The 21,161-nt window shown below is 44.3% G+C and overlaps 3 protein-coding genes across 6 annotated transcripts; 2 read left to right on the top strand and 1 right to left on the bottom strand.

Moving 5' to 3' along the window:
* Positions 1–422: 422 nt before the first annotated feature.
* LOC123407061 (receptor-like protein kinase 7) lies at positions 423–2,321 on the top strand. The gene is made up of 2 exons (XM_045100103.1): positions 423–1,316; positions 1,407–2,321. Exons 1-2 carry the CDS (start codon positions 665–667, stop codon positions 1,760–1,762), a joined length of 1,008 nt encoding a protein of 335 aa, XP_044956038.1. The 5' UTR covers positions 423–664; the 3' UTR covers positions 1,763–2,321.
* Positions 2,322–5,406: 3,085 nt separating this feature from the next.
* On the bottom strand, positions 5,407–9,013 carry LOC123407060. 3 transcript variants are annotated; one of them, XM_045100100.1, is made up of 4 exons: positions 8,819–9,013; positions 7,553–7,632; positions 7,285–7,412; positions 5,407–7,136 (listed from the first exon to the last, which is right to left on the bottom strand). In XM_045100100.1, exon 4 carries the CDS (start codon positions 7,025–7,027, stop codon positions 5,612–5,614), a length of 1,416 nt encoding a protein of 471 aa, XP_044956035.1. In that variant the 5' UTR covers positions 7,028–7,136; positions 7,285–7,412; positions 7,553–7,632; positions 8,819–9,013; the 3' UTR covers positions 5,407–5,611. The 3 variants fall into 3 exon arrangements, with proteins under 3 accessions (XP_044956035.1, XP_044956036.1, XP_044956037.1); XM_045100101.1 differs by having other exon boundaries at positions 7,553–7,650; positions 8,819–8,988; XM_045100102.1 differs by lacking the exon at positions 8,819–9,013 and adding an exon at positions 7,764–7,782.
* A 10,141-nt stretch (positions 9,014–19,154) lies between these two features.
* Positions 19,155–21,074, top strand: LOC123412778 (protein yippee-like At4g27745). 2 transcript variants are annotated; one of them, XM_045105713.1, is made up of 3 exons: positions 19,155–19,458; positions 19,990–20,101; positions 20,580–21,074. In XM_045105713.1, exons 2-3 carry the CDS (start codon positions 20,009–20,011, stop codon positions 20,805–20,807), a joined length of 321 nt encoding a protein of 106 aa, XP_044961648.1. In that variant the 5' UTR covers positions 19,155–19,458; positions 19,990–20,008; the 3' UTR covers positions 20,808–21,074. The 2 variants fall into 2 exon arrangements, with proteins under 2 accessions (XP_044961648.1, XP_044961650.1); XM_045105715.1 differs by having other exon boundaries at positions 19,156–19,271.
* The last annotated feature ends 87 nt before the right edge of the window (positions 21,075–21,161 follow it).

The raw sequence follows: 21,161 nt of genomic DNA, 5'->3' as shown, positions 1-21,161 counted from the left end.
TAATTCGGTTTATAAAAATAATTTAGGTGGACATGTTTGGAGGCCAGATTATATATACTATAATCCAGGTTTTATATTGCATAACGACCTGTCTGTCCTCTGCTTTTTTTTAAAGAGGAGGGTGGCGGTGGCAGGAATGTAATTATTTCCAACTTTACAAGGGTATTGAGTCATTAGCAATCCATAATCTGATTTTAGCTGGAGTAGAGTAGATTGTAAGTTTTAATAATCTGTCCTATCTGGTTTTTATAATCTACATCATAAATCTGTCCTGTTTGGAGAGAGAATAGATTATAAAAACTGGATTATATAATCTGAGTGGTTCCAAACAGGACCTAAGAGTCCAATACTCTCTGTCGCTTCCTGTCAACATTTGGCTCAAATTAATTGTATACATGCATCTCTATTTATCTCTTAATTAATACTCCCTCTGTTCAGAAATATTTATCGAAGAAATGAATAAAAATGAATGTATCTAGAATTAGTACTTGTCGAATAAATGAATAAAAATGGATGTATCTAGAATTAGAATAGGTCCACATACATTCATTTCTCTTACAAGTATTTCCGGAGGAAGTAGTTTTGAATGTATATAATCGAGATTGTACAATTCAATACAAATATTAATACTCCTGCAGGTTGATACACGCCTTTGAAATCGAGAATGAGTCTGCAATTCTGGCACAGGAGCTGTCCTGTGGTGACCCTGCCTGCTGAATACCATGAACAAGGCATAGTTGACAACCCTACTGAAAACAATGTGAGAAGGGTGTGGGCTAGCAGGAGGACATGGGAGGACGAACAGCTATACCTGGTCCATGATCAGGGCACCGGTCTTCCTACTACTCTGGTCGTCAAGAAGTTCCAGAGCGTGAACCCGGTACTACAAGTGCACGGCAATGCCACGTACCGGTACAATTCAGAGATGTTCCTGCTAGCCAGCAATTCTCACGACAACATCATCAAAGCCGTAGACCTCATCCAGCGGGAAGACGCAATCATGCTCGTCTACGAGTATCCGGTGAACGGCAGCCTTGACTACTGGATGCACCCGCCGGTGGAGACCGGTCGACCTCTAGGCTGGGCGGAGAGGAGGGCAATCGCCATCGGGGTGGCCAAAGGACTCTGCCACTTGCACCATGGATGCAAGAAGCCGATTGTCCACCACAACATCAGCCCTGAAAACATCTTGCTTGATCAGAATTTCAAGGCTGTAATAGCCAGTTTTGGCGAAGCGCAGATGAACATGGCTGGGCTCGGCCAACCGTTGCCAATCACGGATCTGCCTCCCGGTAACTTTGGGTACGCAGCTCCAGGTACTTGCATTGGGCGATCTAGTGATCCAAAAGATCTTGTAAAAGTTTACAGAGGAAGTACAGTACTAACTAATAACTGATTAATTGCAGAGTATGGGAGAGCGACGAACCAGGTGACTGAGAAGGCAGACATATACAGCTTCGGAGTGTTGCTGCTAGTACTAGTCACGGGGCGGGTGGCCAATGGACCTGGACTGAATGGTCTATTGGCAACTTGGGCACAGAAGAAGTGCAATGAACTGATGGCAAACAACCTGAAAATGTTCAAGATTGCTGTGGACAAGGGCGTCCCTGATCAAGCACGATACATGAAGGAGATGGCTACCATGTTCAGGCTAGGCGTGGATTGCACCGTCAGGGATCCGCAAGAAAGGCCTCCAATGCTGAAGGTTCTGAAGCGACTCCGCCGTGGGCGCTCTCCATTCCGTGGCCTCTTCGCCTTCTAATTCATGAGGCCACCTGAAATCTCACAGAGGTCCAGTCGATTTTTTTTCCTCGGATTGATATCGTCCTGATTTGTGGTGTGTTTAAGTCTACTGTTGTGGGTATTTGATGGGGCCTCTGCTACTTCTTGGGCAGCATGGGAATCCCTTGAGTGGTTGTTGTTCTGGCTGTACTCCGCTCTTTCGGCCTCATCTTCGGATGATGTCGGTATGTATATTGTGGTTGTATCGGTCTCATATTACACACTGTTGTTCATGCAATCCCCAGGAAATGAAGCTTCCTGGACTCATGGCAAACAACCTGGAGTGAATGGTCTATTGGCGATTTGGGCACAGAAGAAGTGCAACGAACTCATGGCAAACAACCTGAAAATGTTCAAGATTGCTGTGGACAAGGGCATCCCTGATCAAGCACGATACATGAAGGAGATGTCGACCATGTTCAGGCTGGGCGTGGATTGCACCGTCACGGATCCACAGGAAAGGCCTTCGATGCTCAAGGTTCTGGAACGACTCCGTCGTGGGCGCTCTGCATTGTGTGGCCTCATCACCTTCAATTTACCGTGAGGTCACCTGAAAGCTTACAGAGTTTCTGTACGGCCTTTTCCTCGGATTGATCGTCCTGATTTGTGGTGTGTTTAAGTCTACTGTTGTGGGTATTTGATGGGGGGGGGGGGGGGGGGGCTCTGCTACTTGTTGAATTTCTAGTGTAAATTAGCACATGATAACAGTTGTATAATTCTCACCTGCTGCTGTAGGGTAGTATAGGAGCTGTTCAAATTGGACGGTGGGTCACCGGCGTTGAAGATCAAGGCGTTCCGAGTTGGAGAAGAAGGCCGCAGCGCGCAGGGGAGCTCCGAGCGGTGAGGGAGTCGGCTTCCAAGGTCGATCCGCGGCAGTCTTGGTGCTGCCGCTGCCGTCTCGTGCGGCCGCCTCCCAGTCCCAGGACGCGACGACGGCACGGCCACCCTCCTCTGGCCGCCTCAACCACATCGATCGACGGCCGCCGTCTCCCACCTGTCCGGCTCCAACGCGGGCGGTCCATGGATGGATGGGATGGGTGGAGAAGAGATTGGGGGAATGGAAGAGAGGCCGAGAGAGACGAGGTTGTGGTGGGGATCCATCCATGTTCAGTCAGTCCACTAGAGGGACTAGAGTGTTCATAAACATTCGTGGACGCACCTAGTCAATAACAAGGACAAATACCTTATTTATGTGTTCGTACAGTCATTTTTTTTTTTCCAAATGTACGGTCACTTCCACTTCCACGTGATTGTTAGAGACGAAAAGAGAGAAATAAAAGAATAAATAAAGAAAAGAAAAAAGATGGTCCGGGCTGATATCGCGTCCTACGTGACAGACTGATCGAGCACGTCCTGACACGTCCGCGAGCCCTCGTGTCTTCTCTATATTTGAGATGAATGTGAGGACAGTATTTTGGTCGAAAAAATGTCTGCATCAATAGCTACATAAATTGTTTCCGCCTTATGAGAAAATGCTTCCATTGTCATATGTGTTATGGAATAGAAACAATCAGGGAGTATTTGGTTTGGAGATTTATCACATATAATAAGCATCATCTATGAGATTTATACCCTAGAATTTAACGAATTTGTTTCCTAAGGACCAGATGCGGTGGTTCTGACGAGTAATGCTTCCAGCACTTTGGTGCTTGAATATGGTAACATAGCATGATATAAGGAAGCATGCAACAAGGAAGCAACGTTCTGGGAAGACAGAAACAGATGGAGAGAGATAATAGCGTGGGTTGTGGGAGCAGTTAGGAAGCATTCCATTAGCAGTTACAACCAATCTCACATGGACCTAAACTAGTAGATCGGACGTCTGTCCTGGTTCTAATCCAATGGCTCATGACTAGTCTGATTGGATGTAAACATCGGTAGTCTCATGCCTAACACTTTTTGGTTTGTTTCCAATCTGAAGAAAATGCTTGTGAGCAGGTACTGCTGCTTCTTCGAGGCCCCCGTTTGCTTGCATTTATATTCGTGGTGATACCAGCTGGCATTAATTTATTTCCGCTAGTATTTGAAAGAAAGATCGGCAATGTTTTAATGCTGTTATGAATCCAGTTAATTGAACTTATTGTTTTCAAAACATTGATTTCAAACATATCCATTCCTTAGTGTTTGTTACGAATCCAATCAGACTTTATTTGCTTCCTTCCATTGATTTGAGGGATATCCGCTTTTAACGATTTTTTGTGAATCCAGGTAAGCAAACGCTAAAGAAGGTTGACTCTTTCGGCGAAAGGATCTTCCGCACATTCAAAATCAATTTGCGAACGTGAATTTAGCAGTTCAAATTTTACTTCACTTTACATGTATCCACAAACTCCTGGCACTTCGTTCCTCTGTTTTTATTTAGCCCCGGTGCATCCGAGTATTTCCACCCGGTGCTACTGAGTCTGTCCGACACTCTGGAAAATCCGCATAACCCACAGAATACATGCACTGCAGTCACCAGTCGGCGTACGTCTACTTGCGTACTGTACTGTACGTACATGGCATTACTTACTCAAGATCCACAAATAAATAAGATCACTATAAACTACTGCTATTGCATCTAGTTTAAAGTAACTGAATTCAAATGCAAACAGTTTCAGTTTCACCATCACGCATGCATTGCAGGATTCGTCGACCCCCTTCTCATAGAGCAATAACAGCCTCACTGATTTCTGAAAAATTGCACTTTTTTTTGAAAATTACCAGCACGTAATTTGAAACTTATACAAAGCACAATACATATACACACATGGAGAGCACAAACCGACATGAGAAGACATATAATCTACTCCCTCTGTTCCTAAATACTTGTTGTTGGGGAGAACTAGACTAGTCCTCTCCAACAAGTATTGTGGTACAGAGGGACATGCTGGACAAAAGAGTAGACACCCCTCTACTCCTTACCAAGAGGGCGTGTTCCACACAAAGTATGCACGCAGCAGTTGAAAACCCAAACTTGCATAAAATCCATCAGCTTCAGCGGCAGACTCTCGCCATATACCTGAGGAACACTGGCTACCACTACTAAGTACTAAAGCATAAGGCAATATATACTACATTGGGGGAAAAGAAATATTCTTTCTACAGATCAATCACATCAGAAGAATGCATTTGATTTCCAACTTTGCATAAGCTGATCTTATACTTTGAAGAAACTGAACATAGTTGACACTTGACATTTTGAAAACTTAACATGAACTGCTTGTCAATATAGAGCAAAACACTAACAGTCCTGAAGAGATACAGCAGATGCAGAAGGAATGATCAAACACTAATGGCCTGTTCGGCTATCCACCAGCTCCGTTGAATTACAGGATCTATGGAGCACCTATTTTCCAGCTGCAGCTCCGCGAGCTGAATCTGGAGTGGACTGGAGCGGAGGGACTCCGAACACTCCCTAACTACTTTCAAAACTCTTTGATATCTAGTCAAGTAAGCCACCATAGAAATTATGTGGGGAACATAGTTAATAAAAAATAGTTAAGCACTTAAAAGCCTATTTTTATCTGCACACACAACAAAGAACAGCAAAGGCAAAAAAAAAAAAAAAGATCCTTGGAAATTAAGAAATTGCGCAGCAAAAAATAATAGTAGCAGTTTTCCATAGAAAGTTTGAAGCAGATGAAAACCCAATCGTCCATAACATCCATTAGCTCCAGAAACGTACCAATATTTGCAAAGAATCTAAAGGTTTCTATGGCGATAACAATTACTTAAGATACATGGTCTCTAGATAATATTTTGCATCAACAAAACAGTAACTAATAACTGTTAGCTCGTACCCACAAATTTCCATTCAATTTCCTTGTACGACAAACAACTGCAGGCTTCAGTGAGAAGCTTCAACTTCATGCCCTGTGCTCCTGTCATCACCAACCAAAGAAGGAGGCCAGGCCATATTATACAGATGGGCACAGCCATCAAATTTCCCCTCCACCAGTAACTCAAGCTCCAAGGTCGCCAATGAAAGGGAGAAGAACCAGCAGTGGAGCGTGCCGGCTGGGGTCGTGCATGTCGTGGACATGTACACGTAACCATACCTAACTTGCATAACTTTGAGGTCGCCCTGCAACTCCAAAGCGAACCCTTGAGTGATCCGATCAATTTCTTCTCTCAAAAAGATTACATATTGCAGCAACCAAATCGCAGTTCCATCACCGTCCACGCCACGGATCCAAACATGAAGGAAGAAATCAGATTCATAGACGATGCATAGTTGGCCATCCTTAGTTTCCCCAACCATGAAATTGAACCCCTCCACCCTCACCTGTGATGGTAGATTCACAGTGGTGATAACCATGGTCGCAGTGTTGATCCTTACCATTCGTCCTTCGCCATGGTAAGGCCAGTAAATGGAACCATCCACCAGCATTCCAGCACTGAACTTTAGGCTGTGGTCACCACCGACGTGCACCCATGGGTGGACGACCCAATCCCACGTCTCCGACGAGAAGATGGCGACACGGATCATCTTTCGCTGATCCGAGCAGACGCAGACCACACGGAACGACCAGGGGTTCTCATCAGAACAAAGCAGATGGAAACCAAGGAAGGAGAACTTGCGGCGTCTCCCAGCCCTGACATTGTCGGGCACCGGGATGATGTCCACGGCCCAGGTCATGGGGTTCACTGCAGCGATGGATGGCTTTTCAAGCATGTCCCATAGGAGGATGTATCCATCGCAGCAGTCGGTGATACTCCAACCGGAGAATGTGTCGGCCTTGAATGGAAGGGAAGTGAGGAAGAAGTCCCCGCAGCGGAGGGCAGCGGTGATGTCAGGATCTGACCGGAACAGAGGGACGAAGGAGGGGGTGGTAGCATCGTCAATTTTGAGAAAGAGCCCAATGAGGGGCGCCGGGTGGAGAGCGCGGAACCGGCGGCGGAAGGATGAAGAGGAGCGGATGGCTCCGAGCCAGGAGCGACAGGTGAACGCGGCACGTATGAGAGCCGGTAGGTTCGGGAGGCGGATGAAGATCTCGCGAAGGTCGTCATCACAGAGGGATGATATGGTTGTGGCGTTGGAGGTGGTTGTGGTGGTTGTTGTTGTTGTGGTGGTAGTGGTTGTGATGGTAGTGGTAGTGGTGCCATCGGCGGCGGCAGCGGAGGATGTGGTGGTGGTGGTGATTGTTGTGATGGTTGTGGTGGTGGTCCCGTTGTCGGTGGTAGTGGTGGTAGTGGTCGTGGACGGGATCAACGGAGGCTCTGCCGGTGGTGCAACCGTTGCTGCGAGCAGTTCACTGCCCATTGCTTGAGACTCGAGGTGCTGGAGTGATGGAGATTCTAGATCCCTGGTTGGCTAGCTTTGCTGAAGATAGTAGTTCTTTAGGAGCACCACGTTCTTTGCATCCGGCCAGCTGAATAAAACGAATGCACTCTCCCAGTTAGTTGATAAACTAGTTGCTGAAAGTAACAGAACTGGAATGCAAAACTCACAAGGAAATAAATAGCAGCAGTTACAATAGCCCTTATATATGACAAAAGTACCAATTAGAGGGGACTTACAATCCAGCAATTCACTGCCCATTGCTTGAGACTCGAGTCAACTGAGCGATGGAGATTCTGGATCCCTTGTTGGCTAGCTTTGCTGAAGATAGTTCTCTAGGAGCACAACTTTCTCTGTACGCAATCATCTGAATAAAACAAATGCCCGCTCCCAGTTAGTTGATAAACTAGTTGTTTAAAGTAAGAGAACTCAAATGCAAAAGAGGAAATAAATAACAGCCGTTACGATGGCCCTTTTGACCAGAAGTACCAATAAGGGGGGACTTACAATCCAGTGATGCCTCCTTCATGGCTCTGTTTAGCTGCATAGCATCCACAATCTGCTCTCAACATCCACATTAACCTGACCTGTAGAAACACCATCAACTAGGCACTTCAGTGGAACATATACTTCTGAATATATATCATGACAAGTGACAGTTTACAAAATAGAGAGTCTGCATTTTGAACAGAAAATCAGGTGCACTATCATCACTTACAAAAAGCATGTACCAGTCGACCTTACATGCCCAGCAAATTCTGTCAGGCACAAAGAATTGACTTAATGCTGTAAACACCACTACACATAGGCACCCCTTGTTAATGCTGCAAACGCGACTTACTAACCACACTGCCAAAGAAAATGTAACTTCCTCAATTGCTTCTCCATACTTACTATACACATCAGACAGTCCAGCCATGTAAGGAAGTTGTGCAGGTGTCGCAGCAGCAGGGAGCAGATTCTGTGAGCAGGGCACAAGCGATTGACTGTCCTTAAGGATGCTATAAATACAACTGGACATAGACAGATATGACCCCTTGATATAATGCTATAAACACCAACCCACACTGCCAAACAAAATACAAATTCCTCTCTCTTCCATACTTACTCACTATATGCATCAGAAAGAAATCGCAGTCATGTATAAAAATTCCCCCTTTTATGGGATCGGATTGAGAGTAGGCTACTAATTAAGTTTGTTCTTCCATCTAGTTTCAAGTGAGAGCTGTCATATCTATATCTTGTTCATTTTGGAGAAGAGCTTATCTACAGGTTCAAGCTGTGGGACCTGATCGCAGCCTCTGCTAGAGAAGCTAACCGTAACACAGCTCACTCAGTAGTCTATTTAATTTGCACAAGAAAATCGCTTGGGTTGTCTTAAAATCAGAAAGATGTAGGAGACGAGCATTATCACTGATCTTATCTTCTTCTTCCTACTTAAATTTCTTGACTGAATGGACCCAAAAAAAAAAAAAAAATCCCCCATTTTTTGTCGGTGTTGCTCCCCCGGCAGGCTATTGGACCCTCCCAGCTATGACCAACCTATCCCCCGGTCCCGGAAAGCCATGAACTCGTGGGCGCCCCTGTACTGTATGTGTATGTGTATGTAACCCTAGCCCTAGAGAGTAAGTAAGACTGCACATATCTACAAATCTACTCGTAGTTGGTGAGGAAGGGAGACAGACGCCTATCCTATCCTATAAATAAATCCGTGGAGACGAGTTGCATGCATCGAAGCTACACATGGAGATGGGGTGGGGGACGGACACTCACTGAAAGAGCTTCAATGGAGATGGAGTGGAGCAACACAGGCGCCCGTGCATCTTACCACCGGCCCCAGCCTGGCCGGCAACGCGGTCTCCGATGCGCACGCCTCGCTAGTGCCCCGCCACCGCCACCGCCGCCGCCGCCGATGGACAAGAATCTGTGTGGGGATGGACACTCGTTGTCACCTCTGCTCTGCTCTGCGTTTTCCTTTTTTTTTTCATTTTGACGCACGCTAGCGCTAGCTGCTACGGCCCATTCACTCGAGGCCCAATCAATTTAATCACACGACTCGGATTCTACAAGCTACAAGCTCACGGCCCAAAAAGTCACTTTGGAGGACGGGTGTATTTTGGAGCCCTATATTTTGAATAGTGCCAAAATGCTGTTTTCAAGTTTTCTTAAAAATTCTGAAAATAAACCAACATGTTTATATGGATGTATATTTCACATGTGAAAATTTTTATGTTCAAATAAATAACCATGTGACTTACACAAAAACGACAAAATCGTGATTTTGGACATATGATGAATAGTGCATGTATTATTCACTACCACTTTTTTTTCATTTTATTATAGCTTCACCAAACTTTACACATATGTAATATACATCCATATCATCACATAGAATTCTTTTTGGAACCTTTTGAAATTTTAAAGTATTTAATATCATGTCCTCCAATACACCTGGGTTCCAAAAATCCACTCTCCTCACGGCCTCCTATCCTATCAAGCAGCAACAATTTTCTCAAAAAAAACAAAAATCAAGCAGCAACAATTTTCTCAAAAAACAAAAATCAAGCAGCAACAACTTGTTACAAGTAAGTACTTTAAACATGCCAACATTTTTTCTAGGAATGCTTTTCTAAAACTGTAATGAAGCATTTTGGGGTGTCATAAACAATTTCACAGAGGCATGTTAACATTTATTTTCTAATTAATAGTGTGAACACCGTAAACGCTTTTTCAAAGTAAACGGACATTTTTTTACTGGCGTAGACATTCTTAGTTGAAGTATGAGCATTTTATTTGAATAACGTCAACATTTTACTTGATGTATGTATTGAACAGTTTTAAGAAACAGTGTGAGCGATTTTTTGCCCAAAACATCTGTACTTTTTGAACAAATTGTTTTGAATTACAATTATTTATGTGGGTACATAATTAATTATCTGAAGAAAAAACCTGAACACTTTCAAATTCAAATAATATTTGTTTTCCTAAAAACAAACACCGTGAACATTTTCTAAAGTACCGACGTGCATTTCTAAATATATGCACTCAATTTTCAGCACATTTGTTTTTTAGGGGGCACGTGAAAAACATTTTAGGATAACATGCATCGTGTAAATGTAAATACCACTGGTTACAAGTTACAAGTACTCCTACCGAAGAAGCTACAAGTTACACGGGCCATGGAAACAAGAACAAAGCACATATGTGTGTGATCGTAAGTAATTATTATCTTCTTACCTTTCATGTGAAAAAAGAAAATAAAAGGAACCATGTAAAAAAAACACATATAGATATATAGATGGATGCCAAACTTACATCGGATCGGAAAGATAGAAAAAACGTGAAAGCATGTAGTATGCGTGTGCTTCCCCAGCTCTCCGGGCCGGACTTCCCCCTAGATTCCTACCAATATTAGCTTGCCTCAAAAAAAAAAAAACTCCTACCATTAGCATGCGGAGATGCATATAAGGAGAGCAAATTGACAAAAATGACCCCTGGGACGAAAGAACTCACGGATTGACCCCTTGGGAGAAATAATTCACCGGCCTGACCCTTTTGTGTGGCGCCCGACACCTCGGCGCCACACTGTACTGTGTGACGCCTAGGGGTTAGGCGCCACACCCCCGACCACGTGGCAGGGAGGGCCCCACCCCCAGGCAGTGTGACGCCTAAGCCTCAGGCGTCACACATTGTAATGTGTGGCGCCTGACCCTTAGGCGCCACACACTGACTTACAGAGCCACGGGCCAGCCCCCTCCCCACCCCCCTCCCCACCCCCTCCCTCATTCAAACAGAAACTTCCATTGCGGCGGCTGGCTCTCATCCCCTCCCTAATCCCCTCCCCAATCTCCTTCAGATCTGAGGATTTCTTCCTTGGATTGATCCCCCAAGGTAATGTCCTCCCCCATCCCTTCCCTTTCCCATCCTTCTATCCAATTTTATTATGTTTTGGTTGAGTAGATTGATTTTAGTAGATTGATTTGAGTAGGTTCTTAGGATTTGACTAGTTAGGATTTGGTTGAGTATATGAGTAGTAGTAGTTAGTAGTAGTAGTAGGTATAGGAATTGCATTAGGTTTTGGTTTTGGTTGAGTATATGAATAGTGAGTCCAAATCCTAACTAGTCAAATCCTAAGAACCTACTCAAATCAATCTACTAAAATCAATCTACTCAACCAAAACATAATAAAATTGGATAGAAGGATGGGAAAGGGAAGGGATGGGGGAGGACATTACCTTGGGGGATCAATCCAAGGAAGAAATCCTCAGATCTGAAGGAGATTGGGGAGGGGATTAGGGAGGGGATGAGAGCCAGCCGCCGCAATGGAAGTTTCTGTTTGAATGAGGGAGGGGGTGGGGAGGGGGTGAGGAGGGGGCTGGCCCGTGGCTCTGTAAGTCAGTGTGTGGCGCCTAAGGGTCAGGCGCCACACATTACAATGTGTGACGCCTGAGGCTTAGGCGTCACACTGCCTGGGGGTGGGGCCCTCCCTGCCACGTGGTCGGGGGTGTGGCGCCTAACCCCTAGGCGTCACACAGTACAGTGTGGCGCCGAGGTGTCGGGCGCCACACAAAAGGGTCAGGCCGGTGAATTATTTCTCCCGAGGGGTCAATCCGTGAGTTCTTTCGTCCCAGGGGTCATTTTTGTCAATTTTGCCATATAAGGAAGGAAGGAAGGAAGGAGCGGGTGACAGGGAAAAAGGATGGCGCTAACTTCAAGGGAAAGCGGGGTCATGCTCGTCGTGAGCGGCCTCCTCATGATGATGGCATGCACGTCGACGGGCACAGACGAGTCTTGGTGATTGAGCCGCCGATGGGAAGAACCTGACCCATTATATTAGCTCTCCGATCGGCATCAAAGGCCATCCAATCAAGCCAGCCAGAAGGTGTTAGAGCAACCCAAACACACAGCGATTTCGTTCGTTTTTTATCCGTTTGGATCAACCGTCCGTCCGACGTCTGTCCTGTTTTAGATATTGGTCCACAGCGCGCCGATCCATATGTGTCGGCGTGGCCGGCTGGGCGTCCTATTTTGCATGATTTTCATAGTTTGAACCAAATAACATAATTTGGATCGAAAATAGCATAGTTATTACAAGCCGAATAAAAATAAAAATGTCTCACATAGTTCGTACTTAGTTTTGCTAACAAGTAAAATAAGATAAATCTATTGGTTGCCAACATGAGCACACATATGCTCAATCAAATCATTTTGTAGTTGCACGTAAGTTTTTCAATCACGCATGTCTTGATGAAATTGGGTTGTTCAAACGTTGTCGCTCCTACATGCTCAGGCAGGGCCGTCTTCAGAAATTCGGGGCCCTAGTGCAAAAAGCAAAATGGGCCCCTAACATTTAAAGAAAACATACAATAGCACTAGCATGATCACCTAATTATGTAACTAAAATTTATGTAATTTCATACAAAACGTGGAAAATTCTGAAGTGTTGATGTAAAATACTTAAACCAATAAACTAACCTCATGCTCTATTGAAAAGTGTCATCCGTCTTGTGTTCCTTTAAATGAAATCTTCAATTATATCTTCATAGCTAATCTTCTTCAAGACATCATTTTCAAGTGCTACTGTCGCCAAATCATTGAGCCTTTCTTGTGTCATAGAAGAACGCAAGTAGGATTTCAACAACTTGAGTTTAGAGAAGCTCATTTCCGCGGTTGCAACAGTTACAGGAATGGTTAACAAAATCCTATACGCAATAACAGCATTAGGATAGAAGGGACGCTTCATCAGAATCTCAAGAATATCAACAAGCCCCATGGAGTTCTTAACTAAATCATGGATGAAAATTAACTCTTAAAACAATTCCGCTCCATCAATGTCTTATGTTCTCCACTCTTAAGTGCATCCTCGGGATTAACACAAGCAGCAAGCAAACTCTTATCATCCAAAGATCGCAGTCTATCTGAAGTAAATAAGAAACCAAAAGTTTTTTCATACCCCTAATATTGCTCAAACCTCCTGGTAAGTGAAACTATAGCTTGATCAACCACTTGTAGAAAATAATTGACCCTAAATGACTCCACTGCAGATTGTGAAACAATAGATCCATCATCTGCGTCCTCATTGAATTGTCTTTTTCTTTTGATTTTACGCTTGGTGCGAAACTCTGGATGAATATCCATCTCAAGTGCAATTTCTTTTGCATCTTCCAATGCTTTTGAAAATCCATTTTCTCTATACTTACTGAAAAAGGAAAGCAGACCCTATATATAGACTCAATTGCAATATCAATGAGCATGTCCTTTGATTGCAGCTGCTTGCTGATCAAATTAACAGCGGATAATATATCATACCAGATAATTATAGACACTACAAATTCAAAACCACCAAGTTCATTTTCAGACAATGATTGGGCTTCACTACTTGTCAATGGATCATTATTAGTTTCAACCACTTGTAGTAAAGTCTGCCTTATTTCTGGCATTTGAATACTTATAGCCTTAACACTCTCAACATGACTCTCACAACGAGTAGATGACAATGACTTGACAGTCAACTTCTTTAAGTTGTCTTTGAGAATTTTCCAATGTTTAGTAGAATTAGAAAATATTGTATATATGTGTGGTATAACTCCAAAAAAGTATGTTGCTTTACGGCAAGACTTTGCCATATCGCATAGCGCAAGATTTAAACTATGACAACCACAAGCTGAATAAAATGCCATTGGATTTTTTTTCCAGAAATTTCTTTTGTACCCCCTAATTGTTTCCTTTCATATTTGACCCATTATCATAACCCTGTCCAGAAATAGTGATGCATGCTTCATTCTCATCTCATGAAATAGTGATTCATGCTTCATTCTCATCTCATGCATCATGTTGTTTGTTGCATCATGTTGTGTTTGTGTTCATTAGCTGTTATTTTTATCTTGGGTAGCACTAGCACCGGGATCGGAGAGCGAGTACGTGGATTCTGAAGAGTACGTGCAGGACGATCAAGGGCAGTTCCAAGCTGAAGACATCACAGACAAGATGACCGTGACCTTGATACCGTGTCTAGCTTTGTTATGCTTAGAATCACGTTCCTTTCGATATATGCTCGCTGCCTACCACTTGATATATTGCCTCCTGATATTGCCATGAAACCCAAACACCTTTCCCTCCTAGTTAATGTTGTCTGGCTAAGTAGGCTTGCTCAGCTTCTAATGATTAGCTTTGCTAGTTGCAGGTGCGAGCTGTCTCATGTGATAACATGAGTATTTTGATATCATTATGATTAAACTGCTTTTAATTAATGCACCTATATACTTGGTAAATGACGGAAGGCCTAGCCTTTTGCCGGGTGATTTGTTTCGTTATTGTCGTCTTAGTTTCGGCTACCGGTATTTGATTTCATAACTGATCGCTCCCAACACGTTTGGGTTTGTTATGGGGACCCCCTTGATAAATCGTGTAGTGTTAAGACTTGTCCGACAGGACCCAACATTGGTTTTAATCTGTTAATCACTTAATAATAATTTGCATAGGGAATAGCTACCCCGAGGATTTAATCAACAACCCGGGCCAGTGCTCCTCATGAGCGTTGGTCCAAAGCTAGAGCCACTTGCGGGGCCACCCGGGGCAACTCTGGGGATGTCTATCCGGCCACCATACGTACTGCTCATCCGTCGTGTCCTGAGACTGAGATACGCGGCTCTTATCAGGGTCGTCGACACGATGGGAGGTCCTGCTAGATTTGTCTTACCTTAGCGATATATCTTGCGTATAGGAATCCCGGTGAAACTTTGGGTCTCCTCAAAGTTGAGGTTTTCCTCTAAGGATCCGACGAGATCACGAGATTCGTGATAGAGGATTACTTTGCGGTCCGTGACCGTTTGTGATGGACTAGTTGGAACACCCCTGCAGGGTTTAATCTTTCGGAAAGCCGTGCCCGCGGTTATGTGGCAACATGGATAATTTGTTAACATCCGGTTATAGATAACTTGAATTAACTCTAATAAAACTGTCAACGGTGTGCGTAACCGTGACTGTCTACCTCGAAGACCTCTCTTCGATCGAGAACACGTTGGGGTTATGTTTGACGTAAGTAGGTGTTCAGGATCACTCAGTGATCACCTAGTCTTCGACCGCTCGCGTAGACCACCATATCAATAACTCTGATCTTCGTAAGTTAGCCACCATACATGCTTAGGATGCTGCAACCTAAACACTGGAGCTTCCTCACCTAATAACTTGACTAGTTTCGGTACCAAGGTCATCTGATTGCTGAGTCCCCGTGGCTCACAGTTTACTACAACACCCCAACAGGTACAGGTACGTCCGACGCAGGAGATCCAGAGGGCACGCAGCTGGCGTGACAGTACGATGAGGAGAACGATCGCATGTACGTGAACTATCCGGAGGACTGAGGCCATGGTCGTGATCGTGGGCGAGCATGCGGGATATCATAGTCTTTTCCTTGTTTCATGTAGCCCGTAGCGGGACTATCTTGTCTGAATAATTGTGTGGATGTAAACTTATATTACTATGTTAGATGACAAATGTATGTCCTATTTGTCTATCTTAAATTTTTTTTTTGCTATGATTATCTCGCTTGTGAAATGCTTAGATGCGTCTATTTTTTTTTGGGACATCGCCCCCTAAATAGGAAAGGGCCGCATCTTAGTCGTTACAGAGAAGGCGAGTGTGCGCGCGTCCGTCGCGTGTCCGCATCGATACAAATCCGACTCAAAAATGGATTGGGAATGGGTCACCCGCGAACGAAAACCGGAAATGCGTCCATTTGGGTTGACGCGTTGGGCCATCTTTTGTGTGCGCGCCGATCCAAACGGACGACGACAGACGAAATGGGTCGCTCTATTAAAGTTGTTCTTGTAGCGGATAGTATATGTATGTATGTATCTTTATTTGTCGATGGATATTAATAGTATGTTCGTCGATTGAATTTTGGCCGTAGCATGCATATTTTAGATGCAAGGCCGGGGATCATTCTTCTAGAAAAAACACCATGAGTGGTTATCATGCATGTAACTGATGGATTTCGGGTTCGGCAGATTAAAAGTTTGACTAAATATGATGCCTAAAGTAGCAGGTTTCAAAAGTGCAGTTGTAATTTTAGGCACACACCCTTCCGCGTCGTTGGATACATCACGTAGTTTCTAGTTGGGGCATCAAAACAACTGACATGCATTTTTAAAAATTGAAACAAATTTAAAAAATCATGAAATTTGGACATTGTTTTCTAAATTCAAGAAAAGCTTACGACTTCGGAAAAAGTTTTGGACACCAGCCCAGTTATAACGAATTGAGAATATATTTCTTATAGCGTTATTTCTACTACTGACCCAGCCCACGAGACTGATGCACGCAGTGCTCTCACCCTCTCCCTCTCCAAAATAATTACTTATTAAGGAGTACATTTTACAAAAATCACTCCCACCTCATCATCTTGAGAAAAATGATGCATTGCATGTGCATCACTTGTTTCAACATGGGAATTTTCCTATTTTTCATAGATTCATTTATTCGAACCTATTTTATCTCTTGAACTTTGTGTTCAAATCTCAGACCGCACCGTTAAATCCCCGTGTACTCCTTTTTTCCCCTTTCCTAAATGACGGAATTGTATCTTTCACGAAACCAAATATATGCCTCTCATGAAAAAAAATGATTTCTTCTTCTTTTTCCGAGAGGCACGACTATGTCTCTTGCGAAAGCAAATTCGATCTTTCGTAAGAAGTAAATTTGTGCTTATCGTAAAAGGGAAAAAACTTGTTTTTTTTAAAAGGTACGAATGTGTTTCTCGCGGAAGCAAATCCATTCCTTTGCGATAAGTAAATCTATGCCTATTGTGAAAGGGATAAAAACTTACTTCTTTTCTTTTTTGAAAGGTACGAATGTGCCTCTCGTAGAAGCAAATTCGTGCTTCAGCGAAAAGTAAATATGTGGCTTTCGCGAAAGGATCAAAGCTTTTTCTTTTCTTTTTCAAAAGGCATGTATGTACCCCTCACGAAAACAAATATGCGCCTTCACGAAAATAAGTTTGCGCTTCTCACAAAAAGGGAAAGAACTATGTTTCTCAGCCAAAAGAGATTTAAAAGAAATCCAAAACCTAAGAAAATTCGAAAGTAAAAAGAATCATCTAAAAGCCAAAAACGCGTATAGAATAATAAAAATATAAAACCAGAAAAGAAAACACCCAGCAGTCCACCAAAACTTTCGTTTACGAGGCTTTCGAATGAGTGCTCGCTGATTAGAGCATCTCTAGTAGAACCCTCAATCCCTTAAATCTAAAACCAGTTTTAAGGGTTGCGAATTGCCCATTTTTGACACTTTTAAGGGTTGAAAAACTTTCCGTTATAAGGGTTGGGTTTGAGGGTTCTAGTCTTTGTCCCAACCCCAACCCTTAAAACTGTCTTTTGGCATTGCATAATTTTTACTAGAAAAACATAATAAACCTTGAAACAAACACGGAAATAAAGATCATTGATGCATGGTTTAATAGTTTTTACATCACACAATCATCATCTTCCCCCTCTCATCGGCACCATCACGAAAAAATTGCACTTGGCGCCATTTCCTAGACCACTTCCACGTCCATCAAGCACCTCCATTGTCGCCGGTGGTGGAGTCATCCACACCGCCATCGCCACCATCACTCATCGGAGTGTCACCTCGAAGAGTAGAGGACGCACCACGAAATATCCTCTTCCTCTCTGCGATGTCCTCCTTGTAGTCCTTCCATCATTGCAATTGTTCTTGATCCATGTCCTTCTTGGACATCATCATGTGCTCCTTCTCTTCCACCATGAGTTCTTTTCATACCTTTGCCTCTTTCACCTTGATCATCCTCTCCTCCAAGTCGGCCTTGCGCTTTTCTTCTTCACGTTTTGCTTCAACTTGTGCAAGCTTGACCTCTTTCTTCTTCTCGGTGATAAGAATCTTCGTCTTCAATGTCTTCCTTGTCAATTCCTCTCTTGCCTTCATCATTTGCTCCATCTTCTCCCTTAGGCTTGATGCCTCTCCTTCCATCTTCACCCTTTGCTTGCCCTTCTTGGTTCCCTCGGGCTTGCTCAAGTTCCTCTCCTTCTCCTCATCTTCACTATCATCCATCTTAAGCATTGTCGACTTCTTGGGTGCGGTCTCTTGATCCCTCAACTTCCACTTGTCAAAGGTTTGAAGAATTGCCCAAGCATGCTTAAATGGGAATGGCTTGCCTTCGGAAGCGGCCATCTCCTTGTACCTCATGCCGGCAATTGTCTCCCATCAACCACACATAATCACATAAGAACCCACCAATAGCATAGTACACACACATAATCAAAATAGTGAAGAGATATGTACTCACATAGTCACTCTTCACGGTTTCACTAGGTGGTGCATCCCTCACTTGGTCCATGGCCGCACTCCAACGAGCACAAGCGGGCTTCATCAACTCCCACCGGCCTTGAAGCGACCGGTAACTGCGAGAGATGAACCCACTATTCTTCGGTTTGATCCTACAATAGTTGTCCTCGATCCTGTGCCAATACCTTTTACCGGTTTGATCGGTGCCGGTGGTTGCATCCATCCCCACAGATGCCCAAGCACGAACCAAGAGGATATCTTCCGCTTCGGTGTAGTTTGTCGACCACGCGTGTGGGCGGGAAGCGGCGGTGAATGCCTCCTCCCCTATCTCGGCCACCTCCTCCTCGTCATCCCCTTCATCCTCCTCATCTTCCTCAACCTCCTCACGAAAGGGTTCTAGAGGCGGAGCCCCGAGGTCCACCTCTGCGTCTTGAAGGAGGTCCATGAACGTCTCAGTTGTTGAAAAAAGGGACGGGTGGGGCGGGCGCGGCGGGCGGGGCGGAACCCTCCATGGCGGCGACGGCGCGGGACGAGCTGGGAAGGCGAGGCAGTTTTGCCTCCCGCGCGATTTGGGAAGAGGAGTGCGGGTTGGGAAGGGGTTTGAGGGTTCGACCTCTAATTTTTTTTTTACGGTTTTAAGGGTTTAAGGGTTCTATTCTATGCCGTTTTTTTATAAAAACTGTAAAAAAAGCGGTTATTTTTAAGGGTTTGAGGGTTTTACTAGAGATGCTCTTAGTTGCTCCATGTTCGTCTCAGTTGTCGAAAAAAGAAAAAAGAAAAAACGCTCGTCTCTTCTCCTACTTGCATGTAGGAAAAAGAAAAAGAAAGGAAAAGAAAAAGTCTGTGTTCTCCTTTCCCCCAAATCGATCGACGGACGGAAGAAACTCCCATGGCGATTTGGTCCTCCTAGCAAGCAAGCAAGCAGGTAGCTCTTCCTCCCGATTCCCCTTCCTTCCTTCCTTCCTTCTCGTCCGCCCGGCCGGCCGCCTGCTACATCGACGGAGCCTTTCTTCCACCGCCGGCCGCCGCATCATCTAATCTGCCGCCGCCGAGTGCCCAAGGAACAGGAAGCACCGGGGCTCTTGGTCGGTCAGGGTCAGGGAGCAACCAAGGTATGCATGCTTGGCCTCTTTCAGTCAGATCAGAGGCTTCTTCAGTTGGCCACCACCACTGATTCTCACCTCACCTCACCACAACAACATCTTCTGTTCATGCTCATAGGTTACTTACACTCATCTCCTCATGTACAGCAAAAACAGCCTCTGGATATTTATTTTTATTTTTGTATCATCTGTTTATTAGTACTCTACTTCACAACCATCGAGAGGGCAAAGAAGACCCGATTCACAAATGTTCATGCTCATACGTTACTTACACTCATCTCCTCATGAATGAATCGTACTAATAAAATTGACTAAACAATGTGTTGGGCGGTTAGATAGATTCAGACAAGTATCTGGCTAGGTGATTCTTGGATTCTCGCTTCAGATAACAGCCAATCAATGGCTATTCGTCATATTTAGCGTTCGGTCACCCCGCTGTATGCATCCTGATCCTGCTGCTCTTGAGCACTTAGATATATACTTGTGTGGATTCCTACTTCGTTCGGTTGAATCGGATTGGTTCATGTGTATGTAATGCAGGAGATATATAGATAGATAGATGGCGGAATTGGTCGGACCGCGGGTGTACAGCTGCTCCCACTGCCGGAACCACGTCTGCCTCCACGACGATATCATCTCCAAGGCCTTCCAGGTAGTTGAACAACTTCACCCACGGAAGGATTATTTGTTTGTTTATTTGGTCAACAACTTACTTTGGCCCCCTGCCTTAGGTATCAACAAGATTGGACAGACAGACATACAGACAGACAGACCTTATAATCAATAAATAGGAACTTATTAAGGGTAATGTTGAACTGCTTGGGGGATGTCATGCTAAAACTACACCAGTATCACCTACGGAGTTTTAACTAATTTATTTTTACAATCTGAGCAAGTTTCTGCAGCTGAGTTTAGCATTTGTGTTTCTACACTTGTACATACCGGAGTTTCCTTCAGTTAACCAGAGAGAGAGACGCTGTGATCTTCAGCACTTAGTCGTAGGAGCCTGTCACACGACCTCCATTCAGATGTCGAGACCTCGATATGATATGCCCTGATCTGTCCATCTCAATTTTGATTGTGTTTGGAGGATAAATACTAACACTCTGCACTTCTGGCTGCTGTTCTAGGGGAGGAATGGCCGTGCGTTTCTCTTCTCCCACGCCATGAACGTTACCACGGGGGCCAAGGAGGACCGGCAGCTCATGACGGGGCTTCACACCGTCGCCGACATCCATTGCCGTGACTGCCGTGAGGTGCTCGGATGGAAGTACGAGCGAGCCTACGAGGAGTCCCAGAAGTACAAGGAGGGCAAGTTCATATTTGAAAAGGCCAAGATCGTGCAGGAGAATTGGTAGCAAATAATTGGAAGAAAGATTCAACCAATCCAAGATCGTGCCAGACAGAATGCTCTCTTTATGATGGATCCTCCATGCCTTTGTACATAGCAGCAGTCCGTTTTCTTCTTTTCAAAACTAGCAGTCTGTTGGTCTTATTTCCATGCCATTTGCAATTTCTTCTTTGAAATGGTTTGTGATTTGTTGTGTGGAGAGACAGAATTATCATGTTCATTTGTGTTGGAACCATTTTCTCATTGATCATAGATAAGATCGAAGGTTTGATAATGTGTGGTTTTATTTCCCCAATTGTTGTTCAGAATAGCTGCATTTTCTTGTCAATCAACAAACAGATGGCTCATGACAAGCAACACA

This window comes from Hordeum vulgare, chromosome 7H (genome assembly GCF_904849725.1).
Source record: "Hordeum vulgare subsp. vulgare chromosome 7H, MorexV3_pseudomolecules_assembly, whole genome shotgun sequence".
Lineage (NCBI taxonomy): Eukaryota > Viridiplantae > Streptophyta > Magnoliopsida > Poales > Poaceae > Hordeum > Hordeum vulgare.
This window is presented reverse-complemented; position numbering and strand designations above follow the sequence as displayed.

Excerpts from the sequence above, each read along its gene's own strand:
- LOC123407060 (XM_045100100.1), bottom strand. The coding sequence starts at position 7,027 with ATGGGCAGTGAACTGCTCGCAGCAACGGTTGCACCACCGGCAGAGCCT.
- LOC123412778 (XM_045105713.1), top strand. The coding sequence starts at position 20,009 with ATGGCGGAATTGGTCGGACCGCGGGTGTACAGCTGCTCCCACTGCCGG. Across the intron at positions 20,102-20,579 it reads TCATCTCCAAGGCCTTCCAG|GGGAGGAATGGCCGTGCGTT; the intron begins GTAGTTGAACAA and ends CTGCTGTTCTAG.
- LOC123407061 (XM_045100103.1), top strand. The coding sequence starts at position 665 with ATGAGTCTGCAATTCTGGCACAGGAGCTGTCCTGTGGTGACCCTGCCT. Across the intron at positions 1,317-1,406 it reads CTTTGGGTACGCAGCTCCAG|AGTATGGGAGAGCGACGAAC; the intron begins GTACTTGCATTG and ends GATTAATTGCAG.